Source organism: Xiphophorus hellerii, chromosome 14 (genome assembly GCF_003331165.1).
Source record: "Xiphophorus hellerii strain 12219 chromosome 14, Xiphophorus_hellerii-4.1, whole genome shotgun sequence".
NCBI lineage: Eukaryota > Metazoa > Chordata > Actinopteri > Cyprinodontiformes > Poeciliidae > Xiphophorus > Xiphophorus hellerii.
In genome coordinates this window covers 12892983-12914552 of record NC_045685.1, presented here as the reverse complement: position 1 = coordinate 12914552, position 21570 = coordinate 12892983, and the positions used below count along the sequence as shown (strand labels likewise).

General features: G+C 39.6%; 1 protein-coding gene across 3 annotated transcripts in view; it reads left to right on the top strand.

Annotated features, from left to right (window-relative positions):
• Window positions 1–21570, top strand: part of arap2 (ArfGAP with RhoGAP domain, ankyrin repeat and PH domain 2) — a 139663-nt gene that overhangs the window by 20920 nt on the left and 97173 nt on the right. For all 3 annotated transcript variants that reach the window (XM_032583558.1, XM_032583559.1, XM_032583557.1), the window contains exons 7-8: window positions 3980–4049; window positions 16227–16347. In XM_032583558.1, coding sequence (XP_032439449.1) covers window positions 3980–4049; window positions 16227–16347 — 191 coding nt within the window. The remainder of the gene's footprint in view (window positions 1–3979; window positions 4050–16226; window positions 16348–21570) is intronic.

Below are 21570 nucleotides of genomic sequence, written 5' to 3'. Positions count from 1 at the left end.
ACAATTTGTGAAAATTGACAAATTTGATCTTTACTTGAATGCTTTTATTTCTTTTTTTTTCTTTTTACTTCAAGCCACAACAGTTCTTTGGATTGAAAGCTTTTATCACTTGTGAAGAGACATGTGAGGCCTTTAAAAATACATTAAGTTGACACGCGTTGGTGTAGAAAGTTACTGAAAGGCAATGCTTTTTCTTTTTTTTTTGCTGCCCCTGTAAACCCTTCACAGCTCACTTTACAAGTTCCCCTTTATATACAGTACTAAATACTATTGGAACATATTGTACATTTTATTCTGCGAGACATACAGTACAGACCAAAAGTTTGGACACACTTTCTCATTGAATTCAATTCACAGTTGTGCCCAAACTTTTGGTCTGTACTGTATGTGCAAAGATAAAAGTCAATATTATCAAAGTTTACAGATGCAATAAACCTACACAAAAGTTGAGAATTTTTTTATACTTTTCAAATACTGTAAATTTCAAATATGAATTGGCCAAAAAGTCCCAACTGATGCATTCATAGATTTAATGGAGGAAGTTTGTTCATGTTTCTATGTAACCAACCGTCTCTTAGCTTATGTGAGCAGCTCTTTCTAACATGACGGACAAAAGACACAACAGCAATGAAGGATATGAAGCGGGAACTCACTAGAACCTACTCCAGGATCAATTTGTATTCACGAGTGATGTTTTGTCCTGAGTTTTAAAGCACTTCTTATCCGTTTTGAATGTATTGCCTCCCTCCATTTTTCATGTGTTTGACAACGTCCCTGTGACAAATTACAGCCTTTAATCTTAAGAATGTGCTATGAGCTCCTGCTGTTTATTCATGCCTGTTTATTTGTTGCACACTAACAGGGCAGAATGCAAAAATGTTTTTTTTTTTGTTTGTTTTCTCAAATGCCCTTACTCTTTGCAAATATTAATGTGGTGAATAGGACTTCTGTGCCCATGCATCGGTGGCGGCTCCAGAGGGGCACTTCATCCACCCCTTAAAACAAAACAAAAATCAAAACAAATTTAAAAGGTTTTTTTTTTCTAGGTGACTAAATAGTTCAACAAATCTGACTGTGGTCAATTCTGACTTAAATGAAAACAGTAATCCTTAATAAACAGTCTATTATGAAAACAGCTATGACTTGGCAACAACAAAGAAAACAATAGATAACGGTGATAAGCCTATGACCTCAACTCACATACTATAAACAAGTGCACAGTAGAACTTGACTGCTTAGTGACTACATAGACATTAAGACTAATTCTGGAGAAATATCCACCATGTCTATCTGAGGTTTAACAGAGAAGTTTCATGAAAAGGATAACTAATATGTAGAGCCTCACAAGGTTGGCAACCAGCTGCAAAACAAATAAAGGCAGAGCTGTACCGTTTACAACACTCAGAACTTTGTAGATATTAGACAGCATTACAAAGTCATATTTTTAGACTTCAATAAGTTGATATCTTATGACATTTCCAGTTCACCAAGAGCTGTGAATACAGTTTCTCTCGTGTGTCTTGTTTTCAAATACGACCAGCAGTATAGCAACAGTGGCAGTTAAACCACTGACATGACCCAAAATCTCCAGGGGCCTCATGCATACGAGAGTGTGCAGTTTTCACACTAAAACTTGGCGTACGGAAAAATGTAGAAAAATGCGGCGCACAAAAAAAGTCGGATGCATAAAGCCATGCGCACGCACGTGGCCGCTGACCTTTCCTTTATAAATCCCAATTTGCGGGAAATAGAGCGCAGCTGCTGGTCCGCCCTGTTGCCACCCATAAATACATATGTAAATTAGTATAAATACCCGGAAGTCTGCCACCACGTGAAGCAATAACCATGGCAACGTCCTTGTTTGTAGCAGTATAAATATTTAAAATAATAATAACTATGCATTTTATTTAAAAGGTGCTTTCAGGACACATAAGATCACCTCACAAAATAAAAATAATACATTTGAAAGAGAGAAAAAAAATTCAAATAAAAAATAAATAAATAAAGAGATCGTGCAAATGCCTGTTTGAACAGTAGCACGTTCAGCCGGGATTTAAAGACAGACAGCGAGTCAGAGAGTTCTTTGAGTGGGGAAAGTGGACATTAATTCTAAATAGCAGAATCATGTGCATAAGTTGTGCATTTACAGAATAGAGATGCTTTCTGTCCATAAAGGCGCATTCACAAAGCGGGCGGCTCCACTGAAGGATGACCGCAGCTCCACCGGTACCGCACGGCTCCTTCTTTACGTTTTGCTCAGAGCTCCAGGATGATCAGTCTGGGCAATCTAAACGCTAATAAACCATCATCAACATTTCCCAGCTGATCAATATGATCAATCGCTTCCTCTGAATCCTTCCATTGGCGATGTTCTCCATCAGAGCCAAAGCGCTCCACATTTACGTGGCTCACCTCCGCGCAGCTACTTGAATACGTGTGATTATACACACCTTGATCACCTTAAAAATAATCAAACCTGTCTGGAGATAATCTGCTGATCCAACCCTGTTTTCTTTTTCAGTCAGAATGAAATTACCCCATAGATGCATTTCATGCGCTTCGGCGCACAGACCAATGCGTTACAACTTTATGAGACAAAAACTCAGGAAAAGTACTATTTGCATTCGGGAGTGGTTTTCACATCCTTTCATTTTAAATTTCTTTATTTTGTCTGTGTGTTAGGTTATTGTCTGAGGAAAAATGTGGTTCAGTTTCATTGTTTACATTTAAACAATAAAATATTAAAATCATTTAAAAAAACACCTGATTTGTTGCTTCTTGGTCTGAATAACACTGAATGTACACAGCTTTCAGTGTATTTAGGTGAGTTTTGATGCTTTGTAGTTTGATATTGTCCACAGAAAAAGTTTGCGTGGCTGCCGCACATTTTCACGCCATTGAAAAAGTGTGCGTATATTTACGCAAACCTTGACGCAAAGTAAATTTTTATACATACCAACTTGTGCGTAAAATATGGCGCAGCACATTTTTTGTGCACACGCACGCTTTATGCATGAGGCCCCAGGACCCTAGATCAAGACTTTTTTTTTTCTTTTAATGCCTTCCCCCTCAACCACATCAACAGCCACATTGTTCTGTTGTGAAGAGATCTGACACTACGTAGAAAAAAAATCCCCGGTCTGTTGCCATTAAGTTTTTTTGGTTTTTTTATGCTGAAGACCAAGTTTGTTTCTAAATAGATGGTTTACAATTATCTTGTTGTTCTATGCTGTAAATGAAAAGCCAGAGAATGCCGAAATATTGTATTTATTAGGCACACTGTTGGTGACTGTCCTCACTTGCCTCTGATTTTTGCAGTGGTAGCTCAAGCATAGCAGCTTGACAGTTTATTTCTCCTGATGCCTCTGTAAGTCTCAGATGAAAGATTGAGTGTTCGTCCTCCTCTGGGTCTCTTATACTCCATGTGTCTTGATCCTTTAAATATGCTGAACTGACAAATGGCTCCACGGACAGACGTGAGAAGCTGCTCTATCAAATTTGCATGAGTCTAATATTAGACAAAGGAAGGAAGGTGGGAGTAAACCTTGTGGTTTTGAGATGCAGGCCTTCTTTTGCTTTTACTCAGTTTGGTTTTCTTGGCAAAACTAGATTTCATTTTCAGTCTTCTGGCACTGCATACATCAGTGTTACTGTGAAGCCAAGCTATCAATCATTTATTTGCCTCTTATAGTCTCCTTCAGCACTTGATTTGCATGGCTTTGGCACACTGCCCTTGGGCTGTTGAATATTCAGACTCAATGCAGCCATTTATTTTGATTAAGATAATTGACAGCTGTTGATACGACTTTTGACACTAATGGATCAGTGGCACTCATGATAAAATATGAGTACCTGTGCAGAGTAGATTAGTAGCGTACTGTCTTCACACCAATGGGGTTAGCTTTCACTTTTCATGATTCTCTCAAATTGGGTTTAGATTCTCTCCCCCCCCACCTAAACTTTGCATCTCTCTTTGCAGAAATTGTGTTTTCCAAAGAAGATGGGTGAGATTTGATGGCGAGAGTCTGGGCTACTACAACAATGACAAGGTAGGTGGGGAGTTAGTGGGACGTACACTGCTCACCATTTTAGCAGCTGCTAAAATGTCGTCTCTCAAACTTTTCTGCTGCTATTTCTACCTTAGGTCATTTGGTGAAAGCCTGTTTCCTTACTTGGCTAACTCTGTACCAAGTTCTTAAGTGCTCCCCTATTGTCATCATCATTAGCTTGGCAGAGTGAGAAAAGGGGCAAGGACAGAGTAAGATGCGTGACGGACCAACACTCTGTGCCTGCCCAACCGTACTGTAGAGTACACCGGTGTTGGCACCTGACCAGCTCTGAAGTGTGAAAGAATGACAGAACGGGAGGCTCTCATCTCTTACTGCCTTCATCAGCATTTTTCCCCTGGCTGTACCTCTCCTTCTGCCCCTTTGTGACAGTAGAGTTTGAAGTTTGGCTCATGTCGAGTGGAAGGTAGTGATGAGTCAGAATGGCGTGAGAGGAGAGGAAGCTGTAGGTGTTGCAGACCATAAGTGTAGTATGGACAGAATTGAAATTTAGATTCAAATATAAAATGGAGGGTGTTGTAGTTACATGCCTGAAATGTACCAGAATAGTAATGACAGGCTATTTGTAATAATATGCAGAGTTCTTTGCAAAAGCACTCACAACTGCTTGAACTTTTCACATATCATCATTTTGCAATCACAAACGTCAATGTATTTCTGACGCTCCATGGTGAATGTATGAGCAAGTTGGCAGAGCGACAACGGAGAAAAAAAGATAGAAACCACAAATTTCTGAGAAAATAGTGACAATCCACGCACTTTTGTTTTGGTTTATGCCAATGAGTTGCAAGTTTGAAGTAAATACATGGCTCATTAACATCTCCGACACATCACTCAACCCACTCCTACAGGCATTAGAAAAAAAAAGATACTTCATGTTGACAACATTCACCTTACAGATGCCAGTGGTAAGAAAACAACCCAGGACTACTTACATGATCGGAGGAATTTCTGCATGTCTGCAGGAATTTTTTTTTTTTTATAGTTTCTCAGGGTGAAACGGAGATCATTTATTGTTTTTATAACACTATTGTAATACATAGCATACCACCAGCATTAAGATCTAGGCCTGCCTGGCCTGAGGCCGCGCTGCTGCTGCTGTGCTGAGAGCGATATGATGGTGACAAGGTGGTGAGCAGTGGTGAGCTCTGCGCTGACTAACTGCATCTAGTAGATATAGCACCTGAAATAAAATAACTATTTACCCTGGCCTTTCATTGGGCTGAAAAAAACATTGTCTAATGTTATATTTATTGTTGCACTTATTTGAGGATTTGTTCACAGATGCTGTCCATCTAATCTCAACGATAGAGAGGCTTATTTTTTTGAAAATTCCAGCCTAACATCCTATTGTCTCCGGCTCAATGTCACATATTTCTAAGGGAATGGAGAAGAAACAAGATCTGGTGACATAATTTCTCCAGCAACACAGACCGCCAACTTTCAGCTTTTGGCCTAATCAGAGTCTCTAGATACGGAAAGTGGGTTGGAGACCCCAAAAGGTAGTTCTAAGTATTAACTTTGCTGCTTATAAATGATGGCCTCATTTTCAGATTTTTGTTTGTAAAAACTGTTGAAAGCCATGAAGCATTGTCTTTCCCTTTCTCAGTTATGCACTAATTTTTGTTGATGCATCACATGAAATCTCAAAACACTTTCATACTTGTGGTTGTGAGGCGAAAAAGAAAAACACCCAGAGGCTATAAGTACTTGTGCAAGGTGACATAAAAGATGGTACCATTTTTTTTAGTGTCCTTTCAAAAACAAAATCTTTTGAGTTTCTGAGTGGCTGTCGGGTCTCTCAAAATGCGCTTTACATCGTCATCATTTTCAATAATGACCATTTGTTCTTGCTGCAAAACACATCAAACCCTTTTGTTTGCCTCTGTGGTTGGATGTGTGTGGGTGTGGAGTTGTGAACTCATACCCCTTTCTCCTAGGGCGAGCTTGTTTTCACTACAGCAGCAGTGCACAACATCACGATCAATGGTGTGGGACCTGTCTAATGCCTGCTCGTTAATCACCTACTAATTATAGCTCTCTCGCTGCCTCTGTCCTCCTGCCTTTCCCTTGTTTTCTCTTTCCATTACATTTGTTGCTTTATTTATCAGGACATGCTTGGTCGACAGCGGGGCGGCATTGGCGGAGGAGGCCAACGAGTCAGCACTTTGACTCGGCATAGTTGCTGCAGTGTTGAGAGAGATGAAAGTCTCTCTTTATGTGGTTGCGTGTAAAGGAAAACAGGGTTTGTTGTTCAGACTTGGTTAGAGTACAATCTCTCTGTTATCCTTGATTTGTGTGGCTAGCTGGAGCTCTGCACCACCTGCCTCCACTTTCAACCACCTCCAGCAGTTTGAGTGTGGTGGTAGGAAAACGATTGCAGGGAAATCTCCCAGAACTGCTTTGCTAGGTGTCAGAAACAGAGAAATTGGAATTTGTTGTTCATTCCCCCACAGTGCCAGCTATAGAAATTGCTAGTCTGCTCATGGTCTCATATTGATGTCTTGTTGACTCTGGGCTATAGAACACAGAATTAAGCCATTTATTGATATTACAAAAAAAAAAAAAAAAACAAGGGAGCACTGTCTGAGGGCCATGTTCCTCCTTGTTCTTTTTAATAAGTTTTCTAACTTCACTCTCATAATATCATCAAATTAAGGCGTTTATTGTGGAGTTCAAATCAAGACACTTCCAGTATTTAACAAAATTAAAATTAAAAAATATCAAACTATCTGAGTGTATATTTTTCCTTTCTTTGCACCACACATGTTATGCTAGCTTTGGCGACATTAACACTGGTCTTTGTGGGTGGGCTTTTCAGCCTTGGCAGATCTCTTACTTCTCAAAACCGGCACCTAGGAATATAGATTGCCATTTATTTGAACAAATCTTAACTTTTCCAAATGTAAAGACAATGTTGCTAGCACAACAAAAATGTTTTCTGCCAAAAGCCCACCAATTTTCATGTCTTTAAAAGGAGCTGATGAGTTTTTCCAGATTGTAGCTAGAATGTCTTTCCTTAGGATGCTTGGACATACATGGAAGGAACAAGTGGACTTAGTTAGCCAAGATGATTGCATTGATTGTACAACAATAAAAAACAAACAGTACAGCCTTATTTACATTATACAGATCCAGCTTGCAGTGTTGGAGCTTTAGGAATAGAATCATAGCATGATACAAAGGAATATTGGGTGTTTGAGATTTTACTATAGAAATTTGTTCATGTTCCAACAAAAACATGAGGAATACATGTACTTTAATCAACTCATGCTTTTTGCGAATCCCCCAGTTTTGGGGTTTGACATTTAACCACTTACTGAAATGTATCTCCATTTTTGTAACACTTTGAATTTGCTTTTTGATTTGCTAACAGTTACTTATTTTAAGTGCTGCATGCACAGAACATCTCAATTCAATTCTAAACCATTTTTGTTGCAGCCCTTCAGCTGGGAACTTGATAAGACCTTTGAAAAACCAGAACATATTTGGGCGTGAACTTCCCTGTTCACGCCCTAAATTTGGCAGAGCCCTTATGCCTTATTTCTTCATTTTCGTCTTTGTGTAGCAGTAACTATAAGCAACCACTTTGATCATGGTTTGTCTGTCTCTTTAATCTGCTTTAAAATTTTAACTGGGTGAACTAAAGTAAAAGGTTAGGACAGCTACTTTGCCTTGCAGATTGGGTTGTAAAAAAAATACAAACTTTTAGCATAAATGATCTCACAAGCCAATTCTAATAATGTAAACCACTAAATATTGTAGATATTTAACTGTTGGTTTCTGTCAGGTTTTACAGGTGGAGCAATTTGGTAAAAGTAGTGGAAAATGCGCTGAGGTGTTTTAGGCTATGCTGAATGTGAAATCTCAGAGAACATGATCTTTTTATTACCAAGAAGAAAAAGGGCGACGTGAACAAAAATACCCCTGGCTCATGCTAGCATAATCAACAGATTGGTTGTTTTACTGTCCATAACAACAAAACAAACAAACAAAAAAAAAACTATTCTCTGATTATTTCTGGGGTTTTTTTTTTTTTTTTTTTCCCCCAACTTACAACACCCAAAAAGCTCTTCTGTAGTTGAAAATCCACCGGGATCTGTCAACCCCAGACAAAACTAATCATACTTAATCGCAGTCCCAGCTTGAAGGTCTCTGTCCGTTGTGATGTCATCACAGGGGTAGCAGTGGTGGCGTGGGAGAGTAGTGAGATCTTCGGTCTCACTTCTCCCTCTCTGCAGCATTGCCTCCAATCCGTCTCATCAATCACGCCTTACGCTCGATTTCGTCAACTCAGGGATTGGCTTTAGAGAATGCTTTGGGCTTGAGATGTAGTCTTCGGGGTCCTGGTGTACTGTCGTGTGTATGCGTGCGTGGGGGGGGGGGGTCGTGTGTGTGTGTGTGTGGAGGGAAAGCTGGGCTTTAGGGCTGTGGAATAAGAAAGTGAAATGGAGATGGGGATAGAGATAAGGGTGGCCAGAAGGCCAAAGGGGAGATGAGGCTTTAGGATCAGGCTCTTAATGTCAGTCTGTCTGGCTGTGCGTCTGCGGCTAAATAGTTTCTTACAAAGCTAAGAAAGCTTATCTGCTTACAGTACTACCTCTAGTATCTTGCCTGGATCTGTCCTTTGGCTTTCGCTAGCACTGTCATCTTAATCAAAACTTCTTTTTTTTTTTTTGAACAAAAGAAGATTTTCATGTTCAACAAAGAAGAAAATGTTATAAATAAAACTACTTGGCAATATGTGAAAGACATTAAACCATGAGTATTGACTATTTGACATTTTCTTTGTTTAACATAAAAATATGTTTTTGTGATTTGGGTTGTTTGTCAACGGGATCATATTATTTCCACAAATCATATCCATAAAGGATGTTTTCGGATATACCCTGTCTATATTGAGACAAACTGCAACCATTCTTTATTGAAGAGACTTTATTATTCTTTATTGAAGATACTTTAATGTGGGTGTTCTTCAGAAGAACACCCACATTAAACCAAGGTGACATTACCCCTGCTTTACCCTTAAATAATTGAAAACTGGTCTAAAGTATTAAAGCGGAGCATTGTAGAAAATGTTGAATAACGGGCTAGCCAGCCAAACCTGCTAGCTTCATTCTTACCAGATGCACAAACCAAAGGCCTCAACTTGTTTTTATTGGAGCATGACTTAAACACTCAAATACGCAATCTACTCAAAGTAAAGACTAACCAGTCACTGTATAGCAGGTACACTGTGTTGTTTTTTTGTTTTTTTTTGGTTTTCAGCCTGTAGGATGGTTGTGCATAAAAATCTTTGAAAATCAGCAGTTTCTGCTCAGACAAGTCTATGTGGCGCCAACAGAAAAGCCATGTTCAAGGTCACTTCACTCTCTTGTCTTTCCTATTCCCGATGCTGTTTGAAATTCAGAAGGTCATCTTAATGCACTACTGTGATTCCGTACTCACCATGTGGCATTGCCATCTTAAATTCAATACGAACTTTTGAAAGAATCCTTACAAAAAAAAAGGGATTTGGAGTGGTAACCTTAAAACTGAATTTATTAGTTTAGTGACGGACCAGATCATACTTGCTGTGAAAGAGGTCACTGTTTGAACAGACACACTGTCCATCTCTGAAGGGTTTCCCTCCCCACATCCTAACAGTTGTTATTACTGGTCAGCTCCAGATTTTAGTTACATGATCCACAAAATAACTGTTTTGATTCATTCTCACTTCTCTCACTGGTTTTGTTTCATCTCAGCTCCCTGTACACGTCCCCTCTGAGCTCCACATGTCAGACAAAGTTAGTGGATAGATGATGCCTTTGGAGAATATAGAGCCAGGTATTTATTTCTCACTTCATTGCATGGAAAATGATGGCGGCAATAAAGTAAAATATGGATATTAACGGACAAGAGCATAATCCTGGTGGGGAATTAAAGCAAATGAATACTCCTTGCCAGCATTGGAGGAGATGTTGGGTTTTTTTTGTAAACAAAAAAACAGCAATTTCTTGCTTCTCCAAATAGCAAGAAATAAAAATTATATTCCTGCTAAAACACTTGAGTTTGCACGTCAGATTATAGCTCGTGAATCTTGCAAACTAAACAATAAAAGGATATCCAAGTCTTGAATTTAAGATTTAAAGATACTATCCATTGGTTTATCTTTTTATCTCTAACAAATGTACACTGAAACTAAAAGCCCTGCTGGGCAATGAGTTATGGATTTCTACTGAAGGATTACACAAAAACATGTTCTGCTTTTGCGTTTTAACGTTCATGACATCACGAGAGGCAAAATAATCTAGCTGTTAATAAGTCTGTAAACATAATAACAGACAAGTTTGTTTTGACAGATTTTGTAATAGATTTGAAAGCCTTTCAGTTGCAAGGGGTTCAGCCTTAGATGTTAGAGCCAGAGTTTTACTCAAATGATCCCCAAGCAGTGAAACAAACCATGATAATGACTGTCATTATGTTCAGGTCATTAACTGGTGTGATTCTGTTCGTATTTCTCAACTTTTACGGTTGGTTTGCGTGCATACTCACCACTCATGAAATGAGAAAATGCTACATTTTTCTTTTTATCACCATGTGTAGTTGTAGGAATTGTCAGTGTAAGCAGTCTTGATTTGTAGCCTACCTGAACCGCTTCTCTCTTGTTGGCTGGAAGAGCGTTGGTGGTTTATGCTCTTTTTTTAGTCTGTGTGGCTGGTGATCATTTTTGAATGCAATGTACAAATTTGTTTGCAGTGATCTCCTGCACAATGGAAATCATTCACACGTTTTTCTTTTTCCATTTTCACACTACAGACTTATTCTAAAATACATTTTAGTGTTTTCAAGGTTCTGAGAAGTTTGTTTCTCCTGGTTTGACCAATTCAGATGTTTTTGGTTTTAAAAGAAAATGGTGGCGTACCCCAGCAATGGCTGATCTTCTTCTGGATGGTTCTCTTATCTCCAGATAATAGAGACCACACAGCTTTTCCAGATGGCCAGTTAACTTTCTCCAGATTTAACACGTTCCACTGGGAGGTTCACACACAATTTCCAGGACTTTGTTGTTTGGTTTCTGGTCTGTTAGGTCAACATATACAGAAGGATGCTCCACTCCAAACTATGTCCACTTAATAAGTTGATTGACACCATGTACTTTATTTTATTTTTATTTTTCGTTTTGAGATGTAATATGTGGATTAAAGAAAAGTGTTTTAACAAAATCAGTTTTGTAACAAAACTAAACTGAAGAGGTTTGAATATTTTCTGGTTGCATTGTGGAGAACAGACGTTTTCTTGCAATGCAGGTGAGCAGATTTTAAATAATTTGATTAAGACATGCAAATAAAGGAAATGTACAAAAGAAGCTTAGATGAATTGCCCCCCTACTGAATGTGAAGTTATTCAAAGAATAGAAGAGTGGAAACCTGATATTGGGAAAGTATATTTTTATCTTGAAGTAATGTTGCAGCAAATTAGGAAAGCAAGTATAAAAACCTATAACTTCTGTAATTTTTAATTTTTTTTTACCCAAGTCCTATCTTTGACATCTAAATTATGCAGTACACATTAAAGCAATGCTTTCCCATTGCTTCCATGCAACATGGAACTTGTTGTTTTGTCACAGCATGAAAACACCCAAATTCCTGACCCCAAAATTCCCCCTGTGGGCGCATTTCCCAAAGGAGAAACACAAACATAGAGGAAAAATAACAAACATGTAAATTCAAGAATAACATAATGTAAGAGCATTGAGAATCTGTCTAGATGTAAGAATCTGTTGGAATTTTTAATGACTTTCTAAAACCTTATAGAAACCCTGTGGAATCAATACAAGGTTGCAGCTGAAAGCACAAAAGCTTCAAGCCTAAATGTTTAAAATTTCTCTAAGAGTCATTTTCTCCCCTAAAAAAAAAAAAAAAATTGCAATTTTCTGTTTCAACCAGCTGGTGTCCTCGTACCTCCACTGCAAACCTGGATCTTTGGAGACGCAACAGCTTAAACTCCATTTTGGTAGAGGCATCCTCCAACCATTTTTTTTCTTCAGTGTTTTTATTTAATTATTTATTTATTTCCTCTCTGTTTTCTCCTCATGGTGCCCCTATTATTGTAGGCTTTAGCTCCGTTGCTTTGCTTTAATTGTTTCCTGAAGTTTACTAGTTTGCTTTTGAAGAGACACGGTTACCCTTGCAGCAGAGGCACTTTTATTCATTAAAAAAACGAATAATAAAAAAAAAGAAACTGACAGAACCCTGTGATGGGACAAATTTAGACACATGAGTGTAAAACACAATTTGCTGTTTTGAGCTGGAATATAGACGCAGTAAGAAGGGAGAAAGTTGGAAATAGGTGAGTCACGTGTGCGTGTGAGGAGACAGGAAGGCCTCTTTGCGTTTCCCCCTCGTGAGATCAGATTGTAAGCAGAATTTAAGAGTATGTAGCTGCGATTTCCGATCGGAAATCTTCTCCTTTTCTTCCTTCTCTTCTGCTGCCGCAGTGTTTACAGGCCGCACAATAACCAATTAAGCAAACTCTCTCTGTTGTGACCCCAAAACCAGAATTAAAACAATTAATTACTGTTAACCCATACTGGGGGTGTACAGTAATTATCAGCATAACAACTGCAGAGATAATTCATGTGCACACACCCCTACACACCCCGGCACACACAAATGTAGACACATACTTCATTTCCTCCTCTTCTTCACCTTTCTTTGACTTCTTTCTAAATTTAGAGGGAAAAAGAGGCAGATACCACAGTGAAACTCCCAGGGAGAGAGACGCGCAAGGCTACGGGTCGGTAATTAGGTTGAGCCACTGCTTGCCATTGTTAACATCCTGCTTTAATATGAGGAAGACCCCTACCTGACCCCCTTAGGCATCTTCATTTTTACATTATGTCTCCCTTTCCCACAAGTATAATTTTTTTTTTCTTCCTCGTGCGCCACTTTTAGAGCCCTGCATCACTCGGTTTGTAGCGTTTCCTGTGCTCTTTCCATTTCCTTTCTTTTACTTCTCTCCTTGGCCTTTTCACATGAACCTAATTTCTATATTTTTTTTTCTATTTCGAGCTCTTTCCATCCGTATGTATTCCCCCACCACCCCCACTCTCCCTGAGTTACTGTGCTAGTTGGTATATTTTAGGCCGTACTCTTTTTTTTTTTTTTTTTTCTTTCTTCCTTTGCAAACGTCAAGGTCACTAGCTTAATTAAGAATGGCAAGAGGGAGTCAGGAGTTCACCTCCTCTTTCTTCCCTCATTCATCCTTCCCATCACTTGCTTTTGCACTCTGCCTTTGCAGGACGTGACCCCGAGATAGGACAGTAGAGCAAACAAGCAGCATCATGCATGCCAATCAACAAAAGTATTTTTAATTTTTTTTTTGTCGGCTGAGAATCAAAATTCAGGTCAATACTACTAAAGATCAACAGAGGAAATGAATGAGTCATGTCTCTCTCGCTCTCTTTTTTTTCTTACTTTGCAATGATAATGACATTATCAACATGAATAATGCAATGTCTGCCATGACCTTTTTTTTCCTTAAATGCGAACCAAGGGATTTTTCCATCATTACAGAAGCGTAATGTACTGTTCCGCAGTTCGCGCTGTCGCAAGAACATCACAATTTGAGATCTTTTTGAATTTTTCCACCTACTTTAAAGGAAATTCAGTGCTGCGCTTGTCACAGAAGGTTTTGAATTCCAATTTTGACAGCCGTACCATTCTGTCTCTGCCTCTAGTAGCAGTCATAGCATTAAGGTTTAATACTTTTTCTTTTCTTTTCCGTTTCACACCCACATTGACCCAGAACTTTAATTGCCATTATCTTGGGAGATTGTAAAGAGGGTCAGAAAGCCCCTTGTGCAACATCCTTCCTTAATTTAATGCTACTTTGGGGAAAACATGAGGGTAATAAAACATTGCACACAATCAAACTCTTCTTTACCTGTACCCGTACCGCACGGTGGTCCAAATCCCAGAACAGTGTGCGTCCCCATTTTCTTTTGTCTTTAACATCTGTGAAGTTTGTTTTTAGCCTCTATATTTGTTTTAACATGTCCCTTTGCATCTAAAGAAACATTATTTGTTTTACTTTTATTTTTTGAGGTCTCGCATTTTGCTAAATTTGAGTCGTTTCCTGCCGTTCTATTACTGATTTGATTTTGCTCTTTCACCCTGCTTTTGCTTGTCCAAGGGCTTGTGCCATTTATCGAAGTTGATGATTGAATAAAAAAAAAAACAGCAGCAGCCATTTGTGGGAATGAACTAGACACAACATTTGATGAGATATTGATGAAAGCAATGTGCTAATAGGGGGAGTACTTGTGGGCTTACAGATGCAGATAATGACGGTAGGATGAATTTTGGCTCTAATTAGGGATGCACTAATCACAATTTGCAAAAATCTCCATGTTGTTTGTAAAACACTGACCCGCTGATAGAGATTTTTGCTAATTTCCCATCAAGGGGGTTTGTAGAACATATAACAAATATATGTCAGAATACCTGTGTGAGAGGAGACATTACAAAATAGGAGTTCACTAATAATACCAGGACAAAACTTTAACAGATTTGACATCTTTATGTCTTTGTGTAGCATTTGTGGTGTATTCCCTTTGTACTCTCTTCCAAATTCCCAGTTGCAAGAAACAAATCAACCACAAAAACAAGAACGCTACCTGAAGTCAAGATTACAACTAGGAAAGCGGGAGCTCACCAAGCACCATTGAGATTTCTATCCAAATGTGGCTTCACATACATAGAAAGTTGAAAATTGCTGGTATAAACTACTAATACTTAATGTTTTGCGTCTCATTAAACCAGTGACACACATGTGACTATAAATTGTGTTTCACTTGACAAAATTGACAAAAATATATTATCTTGTATTGCTAAGTAGACAGTGAACTATCGAATGGAGATTTTTACCTTTTAACTCTGACGTAATCAAAAGACCAGGACAGACGTTAAGGTTCGAAACGATAGAAAAAGATTTAAGCCTTCTTGTAATCTTTTTTGAAGACTTGCGCTCTCTCGCCTTTTTTTTGCAGCCTAATTGAACCTCAGACATTTCTCAACATTTGGTTGAAATTAATCTTTATTAAACAGCTTTTTATAACACTCTGTCTTCTCTGACTTCATTTTAAACACTGCTCTAAAAATGAAAATTTTATGTATTTGGTGGACACTGGTATTTGGGGCAGCTGGGGATTACAGCTACCCACAACTTGTGACTAATAGTTTAATAGTTCAAACAACAAATATTTTTCAATATGCATTAATACTTGGTGCTAGCTGCTTCAGCACTACTGCAAAAGCTAATATCTACAGTCTTTCTTATCAGATTGGAGTTGAAATCAATGAATGTTAAGGAAAATGAAGGGTGCCCCTTGATTGGCTGTGTGTCAAGTAGTATTTAGATGTTTAAGCTCCCCAAGCTGCTTTTTCTTCTGAAAATTTTAGATGTGCTCTATAAAAGGATCTGCTACCAGGCAGATTTTCTGTGACTGATTAGGGGTTATTTTTTTGTAGAAAAATCCATGAATAGTTATACCACAAACAGGCAGGGGATCGCTTTACTTCCCACAGTAACAACTTCTGCACTAGAGTGCTGGTGGTGGTTTTAAGTTGTGCACAAATCAGAGAAAGATTATTTTTTAGAGTTTCCGGCTGAGCAATCACTGGTTGGTGCTGGTCCAACTGAAAATCAACCACTTCCTGTCCCCAATAGAGAGATCAACTACTGCTGATCAAACTTGACTTTCTCACTCTGACTGTATAGCAGATTTTTTATTTTTATTCCAGCAGCATCTGTAGCATTTTGACCCACTCTGCTTGGCCGAGAGCTTAGTGCCGTTTATTGAAGTTGACGCCTGAAAAAAGAACAGAGGCAGCCATTTGTGCAAACAAATTTGACGCTGCATTTGATGGGATATGGTTCCGCTTTGATGAGGATGTCTGTCACTGCTGTTTCAAACCGAACTCAATCCCAGCTGACGGTAATACAAGTCCGATTTACACATCTATTGATGCAAACAATGCACTGGGGGGAAAAAGTCATTGTGTGTTTACAGATGCAGATAATAGGAATAAACAGGAATTCAATAGCAATATTTGCATGAATGTAGCTCAGTTTGTATGTGTGTTTGGAGCACTTATTATGTGTTTTTCTGTTTAGGAGATGTACTCCAAAGGTCTGATCCTGGTCAGTGCCATCAGACAGGTGAAAGGACTGGGCGAAAATAAGTTTGAGGTCATCACGGGCCTCCGGACTTTCACATTCCGGGCTGAGAAAGAAGGTACATCAAGTCCCTGTTTTTTTCTGTCTTTCTTTTCCTGCATTTTTCAGTCATCTCTCAGCTCCCCAACGTGTTCTTGCTGCTCGTCAGTCTGCCTCTGTCACTCTGACCGTCTGATTCTCTGTCTACCTTTGTTTTTTCTCACTCTCTCTTTTTTACAGTCTCCTCACTCTCTCCCAGAGTCGCCTCTCTTTCTAAATGCCTCTGTGGTAATCTTCTGTCTTTCACCTATTTTCTCTGTCTTTCTATAAATGCACTACTTTCTCTCCCTCGCTCTCTTCAGCTTATTTTTCTCCCGCAGCTAATTTCAGCAGAGATTTTCCATGACTGAATCTTTTCGCAAAGTATCACTTTGCGAAGAAAGAAGAGGTGTTTGTTTGGACAAGATTTTCCACCTTTCAAAGTCCATATGAAAAGATCAATAACAATTTATTTTTTGTGTGTCTGCGTTAAGCAAAGCTAAGGAGACTGGTAAGATCAAGAGAAGGGGGTGACAATGACTATCATGGCTATTTTTTTTTTTTAAACTTCAACCCAGAAATACAGTTGTTGGAAGAAAATTCACATTTCATGTTCAAATAGCTTCGTTCAGGTGCGCTGGACCAGGGATGCATCTAAAAGTTGCAGGGTGGTAGATCTCCAGGACTGGACTTTGGCACCCCTACTTTAATATAATAATGGCATTTGCATCCCAGGCCTTAGCACAGTTAGCTAAGAAAATTGTTTTTGTGTTTACAGACAATCTACATCTTTCCCCTAAGTGTAAGACATCTAAATCCTTCCTGTTCCATGATAGAAATTGAACACTCAAAAATATAGATTAGAGCAAAATTCTATAATGACTTGACTTCTAAAATTCCTCACTGACACCTATGATTAACGCTATTAGATTAGCACAACTTGGTTTGGCTATATGTGATGCATTAAGTGATGATAAAAAGTAAAGAAAAATCTGATTTTTAACTTCCCGCTGACCAGTCACTAGTCAGGGATGATCAAGAGGAAAATTACTCAGTTACAACCATAAAGCTGAAGAAGACAGAAGACAATTTTAATGTTGTGTGTTTTTTGTTTCCTTTATTTAACCTGTAGGTCATAGTGCTACTTTATGTTCAGAATATGTGACAAAACCAAGGGAAATAATTGGCTTTTTAATGATCCAATTTTTGTTGAATCAGTCAAAACTGGAGTCTGATTTAGTTTCTTGTCTCTTAGGTGGAGGGTTTGTATCGAGGCCTGAATAAAACAAAGGGAAGAGATACTTTCTGGTCCTTGCCTTCTCCCATCAGCCCCCTGCCTGTTTGATGGCAGTCAGTTAAGCAGCTCAGGTCAAACAGCTTGTTCGCTAATCGTCCGTCTGTGTCTCGGGTCAGATATCGTGCGCCCTTTGATTCCCCTGAACGAGTAAGATTGGTGAAATTGAGGTTTGCATAATAATGGCTCTGAGAAGCTTCGACTCATTGTGTGGCACATTGTGAGAAGAGAATGAACAAAAACAAAAGCGCACACATTAATTACATTAAAAACTTTCTTGTTTATTCATTACGGCGCATTGGTTATTGCACCTTTGTGTTCTGATTCAGTTCTACCACAGGCAAAAAGTCCAACATTTACTCCTCAAACAGAAGGCATCTTTTTGTACATGCTGACTGTTCATGTAGCACCACAACATAATGATAAATCCACAGTAAACAGTTCTGTATATGCTGGATTGTATCCCAGCTAAAGAGATCCTTTTTCATTTGAATAAAGTCTGGAGTTAAAAAGGTTACCAATTATTTGCTTCAGATTCAGTCACAATGTTGATATGTTGAATGAAATGAGTGCCCTCAATGTCAATGGAGGAAGTCACTGTTCAATGTCTTTAGGAAGGACCTTTCCTTTTTTACAGCTAGCTGGACATTGTGGAAACTCAACCACAACCTACACTGCATGTCACTGCAGCTCTTTTCAATGTAAATGGGTTATTTACGATTAAATAACCCATTATTGTTAAAGTTGTCGTGCCTTGAACCACACTCGTTTGATGAAATAGACTTTGAGCATAATGTGGACATGAAAGGATTGCTACTGCCACACAATTCTTGCCTAGGAAACCATGTTTTTATTTAGGAAGCTAAAACAAAATAAAATTTCTTATACATATATATCTTATAAGCAGGGGAGCTTGAGTGTTCTGCCCAGTAGAGTATTTGTTTCCAGGACTTTGCTCCTCTGGAAGGGAATTTAATTTCTACCTTTAACTTTCTTCACACAGTTCTGCTATTTCTGACAAAAGCACTATAATATTTCTCAACCATTCTAGTTCAAGTTACATTTTTTTTTCACGTGTCCTTTGGTAGCATTTCAGGAATACTATATAGAGAAGCTAGTTGACTACATGTGGCAGGGAAGTTTTGCTCTGCAGAAATGATATCTCAAGATGGAATCCTAATTGCGTGATTGCTTTATTAAATCAAAACTGTATTCAGTATTATTGTAGGCATGCCATATTGTCTTAATAGTAACCTTTCAGCCCTTTGGATTGCGTATATTTTAGTGCGTGTGCTTGTGTTGAATGTTTGTGAGTGAGTTTGTCACCTTGAGATGCACAGTTACAGTGGTGAGAATGGTAGAAAACCTGCAACCCATAGCACCCAAGAACAGGAAAGCACAGGTGGACTCTGCTCTTTAAGACTGCAGTAGCCCCAGGCATACAGACGCAACACAGCAGTGCAGCCATATGCCTCTCAGAGGTAGATGGACAATGAAGCACAGGAGCAGCAGCCACAGGTCAAAGAGAGGTATAGGCTGAAACGTAGTGCACAGAGCCCCCTCAATCCAGCCTCACAGTCATCTGCCACTGTGCAGGCCAAGTCTGTGACTCTGTGGCTTAGAGCCTGTTCCAATCCCCTGCAGTAAGACCAAGCAAAATGTAGGTCTGACATCCACCCAGAGCACCGGACAAGCACAAGCCCACAGCTTTAGCAAGAACTCAGAAGGACCAAGGTGTGGAATACACCTAACTATCCCATCTGATGAGCTTTCCCATTAGAGGTCAAGACACTGCCAAGGCACTGGTATGAATCCACCTGGGGGGCAGTGCCCAAATTAGCCCACTCCTGTCCCACCCATGGTCTTAAAAACATCACTGACCAAGGCCATTGGAGAGTAGCCCAGGACCCAGAGACCTGTCAAACCACTCAGGACCCCAGGCTCCATCTGGTGCACCCAACCTCCAAACCCTCACTGTCTGCCCAAGCATGACCCAAATCTCTTAATCCTCTTCCTGTCCGCAGACTCTATTCTGCCCCACCTATACTTCCCAGCTCCTGCCACCACAGCCTTTGGCTCACCCACCAGGCCAGGGACAGTGGAGAGCCACCCTCCAACCATCACACAGGCAGCCACCCCACAGGAAGCCAGAGCAGGCTACAGCCCATCAACCAGTAGAGACAGCAGGCCAGACAAGAGGGCACAGAGGTTGTTTAATAAATGTTGCTAATGTAAGGAATATTTGCACTAAATCTTTTCATAAAATTTTGCATCAACTTGTCCAATATAAAAAGCAGTATATTGAACAAGCCAAGCACAGACAGTCTTCCCTGCTGCAGCTGTCATTTCACTGTCATTATATCAACGGCAATCAGCTTGTTTTTGTCTGTTCACGAGTTGTGTCCTTAGGGGGATCATTTATCACAAAGTCAGTTCGCTGCTCGTTGCCACACGTCACACTGACGCATCTTGACTTGAGCTGAGAACGAGCGGGAGCTGTCTGATTTGGAGTCCTCTGACCCGTCTGGAACAGCGTGAGGCCTCTCCTGTAGAAGTGGCCACCGCCATCAGATTTAAGGAGGGGAGGCAGGAGGAAAATTGGAGCAGGAGAAGTACAGGAGGAGAAAAGTTGGTCTCATCACCTCATGCAACTTTAAACAGGCCTGTTTGACTGGTGCTGAAGAGTCATCAATCTTTGGGGAAGCACGTGAGGAAGGAGGAGACGCTGGGAGATGGAGGGAAAGAAAGAGTAGGTTAGTGGAGTGAACGGAAGGAGCTGATGGAGTCGAGGTAAGGAGGACGGTGAACAAAGTGATGGAGTGACGGTCAGAGAAGTCCAAGAGGTGGAGAAGAAAAAAGGGAGCAACGAGAAAGGGAGGGGATTAAACCAGAGAAGAACAGGAGGGGATAATGCCACATGCAATCTGTGTGAAAAAAAGACAGAGGTTAAGGCAGCAACGGTGGGGAGAGATGAAAAGAGCAGAGTGAAGATGGAGAGGAGGAGGAGGAGGGAGAAGTGAGTGAATAATTGAAGGCCACCGGAGAGAGTGTGCACACAGCTGTCGGCTGATTCCCCACTTGGTCCGCAGGTGGCCTCTTCCCTCAGGTACTGTCAGCTTGAGAGAGGAAAGATAGGAAGAAGGAAGGAAGAATGGAAGACTGGGATAGAGTGATGGAAAGCAGGCTGGAACTTTGGGGTTGAAATCTGCGGATGGGCTTCCGACAAACATGCTACTTGACAGAGGACAAGATTTATTGTGTTAAAAAGAAATATAAAGGCAAGCGATTTGTATTCTCATGTCTTGGCATTTGCTTTCCACAAGTGCTTGTAAAACATGTTGGTTTAGTTTGAGTTGACAGGGAAGCGGCCCAGAGAGATGTAGAGAATAAGTAAATAAAAATAAACACAGTGGGAGCGGGTCAGAGAGAGAACACATCTAGAATTATAAGACCTTTAGTTTGACTTTATTTAGTTTCTGTAAACGTATTTGCAGGTCGTGCACATCATTTAATCTTATTTTTCTTTTTTTTTTTTTAGAAATACAATTTTGAAAAGTGTGGAGTAGATTTGTATTTCCCCCCATTGACGGATTTCCCTGAATAAAACTCAGGTCAAACAAATTCACAAGTCACCAAATCAATAGACACTGTCCGCTTGTGTGTAAATTAATCTCAATTAATTCATCCATCGGTTTTGTGGTGGATCCCATGGGTTTGTTAGAAAACATAAAGAACAAGCAGCATCATAAAAACTAATTAACTAAGCTATACCATTTGTAACCAATAGGAAAAACCAATTGCAGTAGCCCCTCTTTAGTTGAAAGAGGGCAGCACTGAGAAGTTTTACTCAAAATGTCAACATTTGCACAGTAGCAAAAGATGGCACAGTTGGGGCCCAGTTTATACAGATTATCTGCAAAAAAGAATTGATTTGGGGTTTAATTACTCTTTTTATTATTCTTTTTAAAC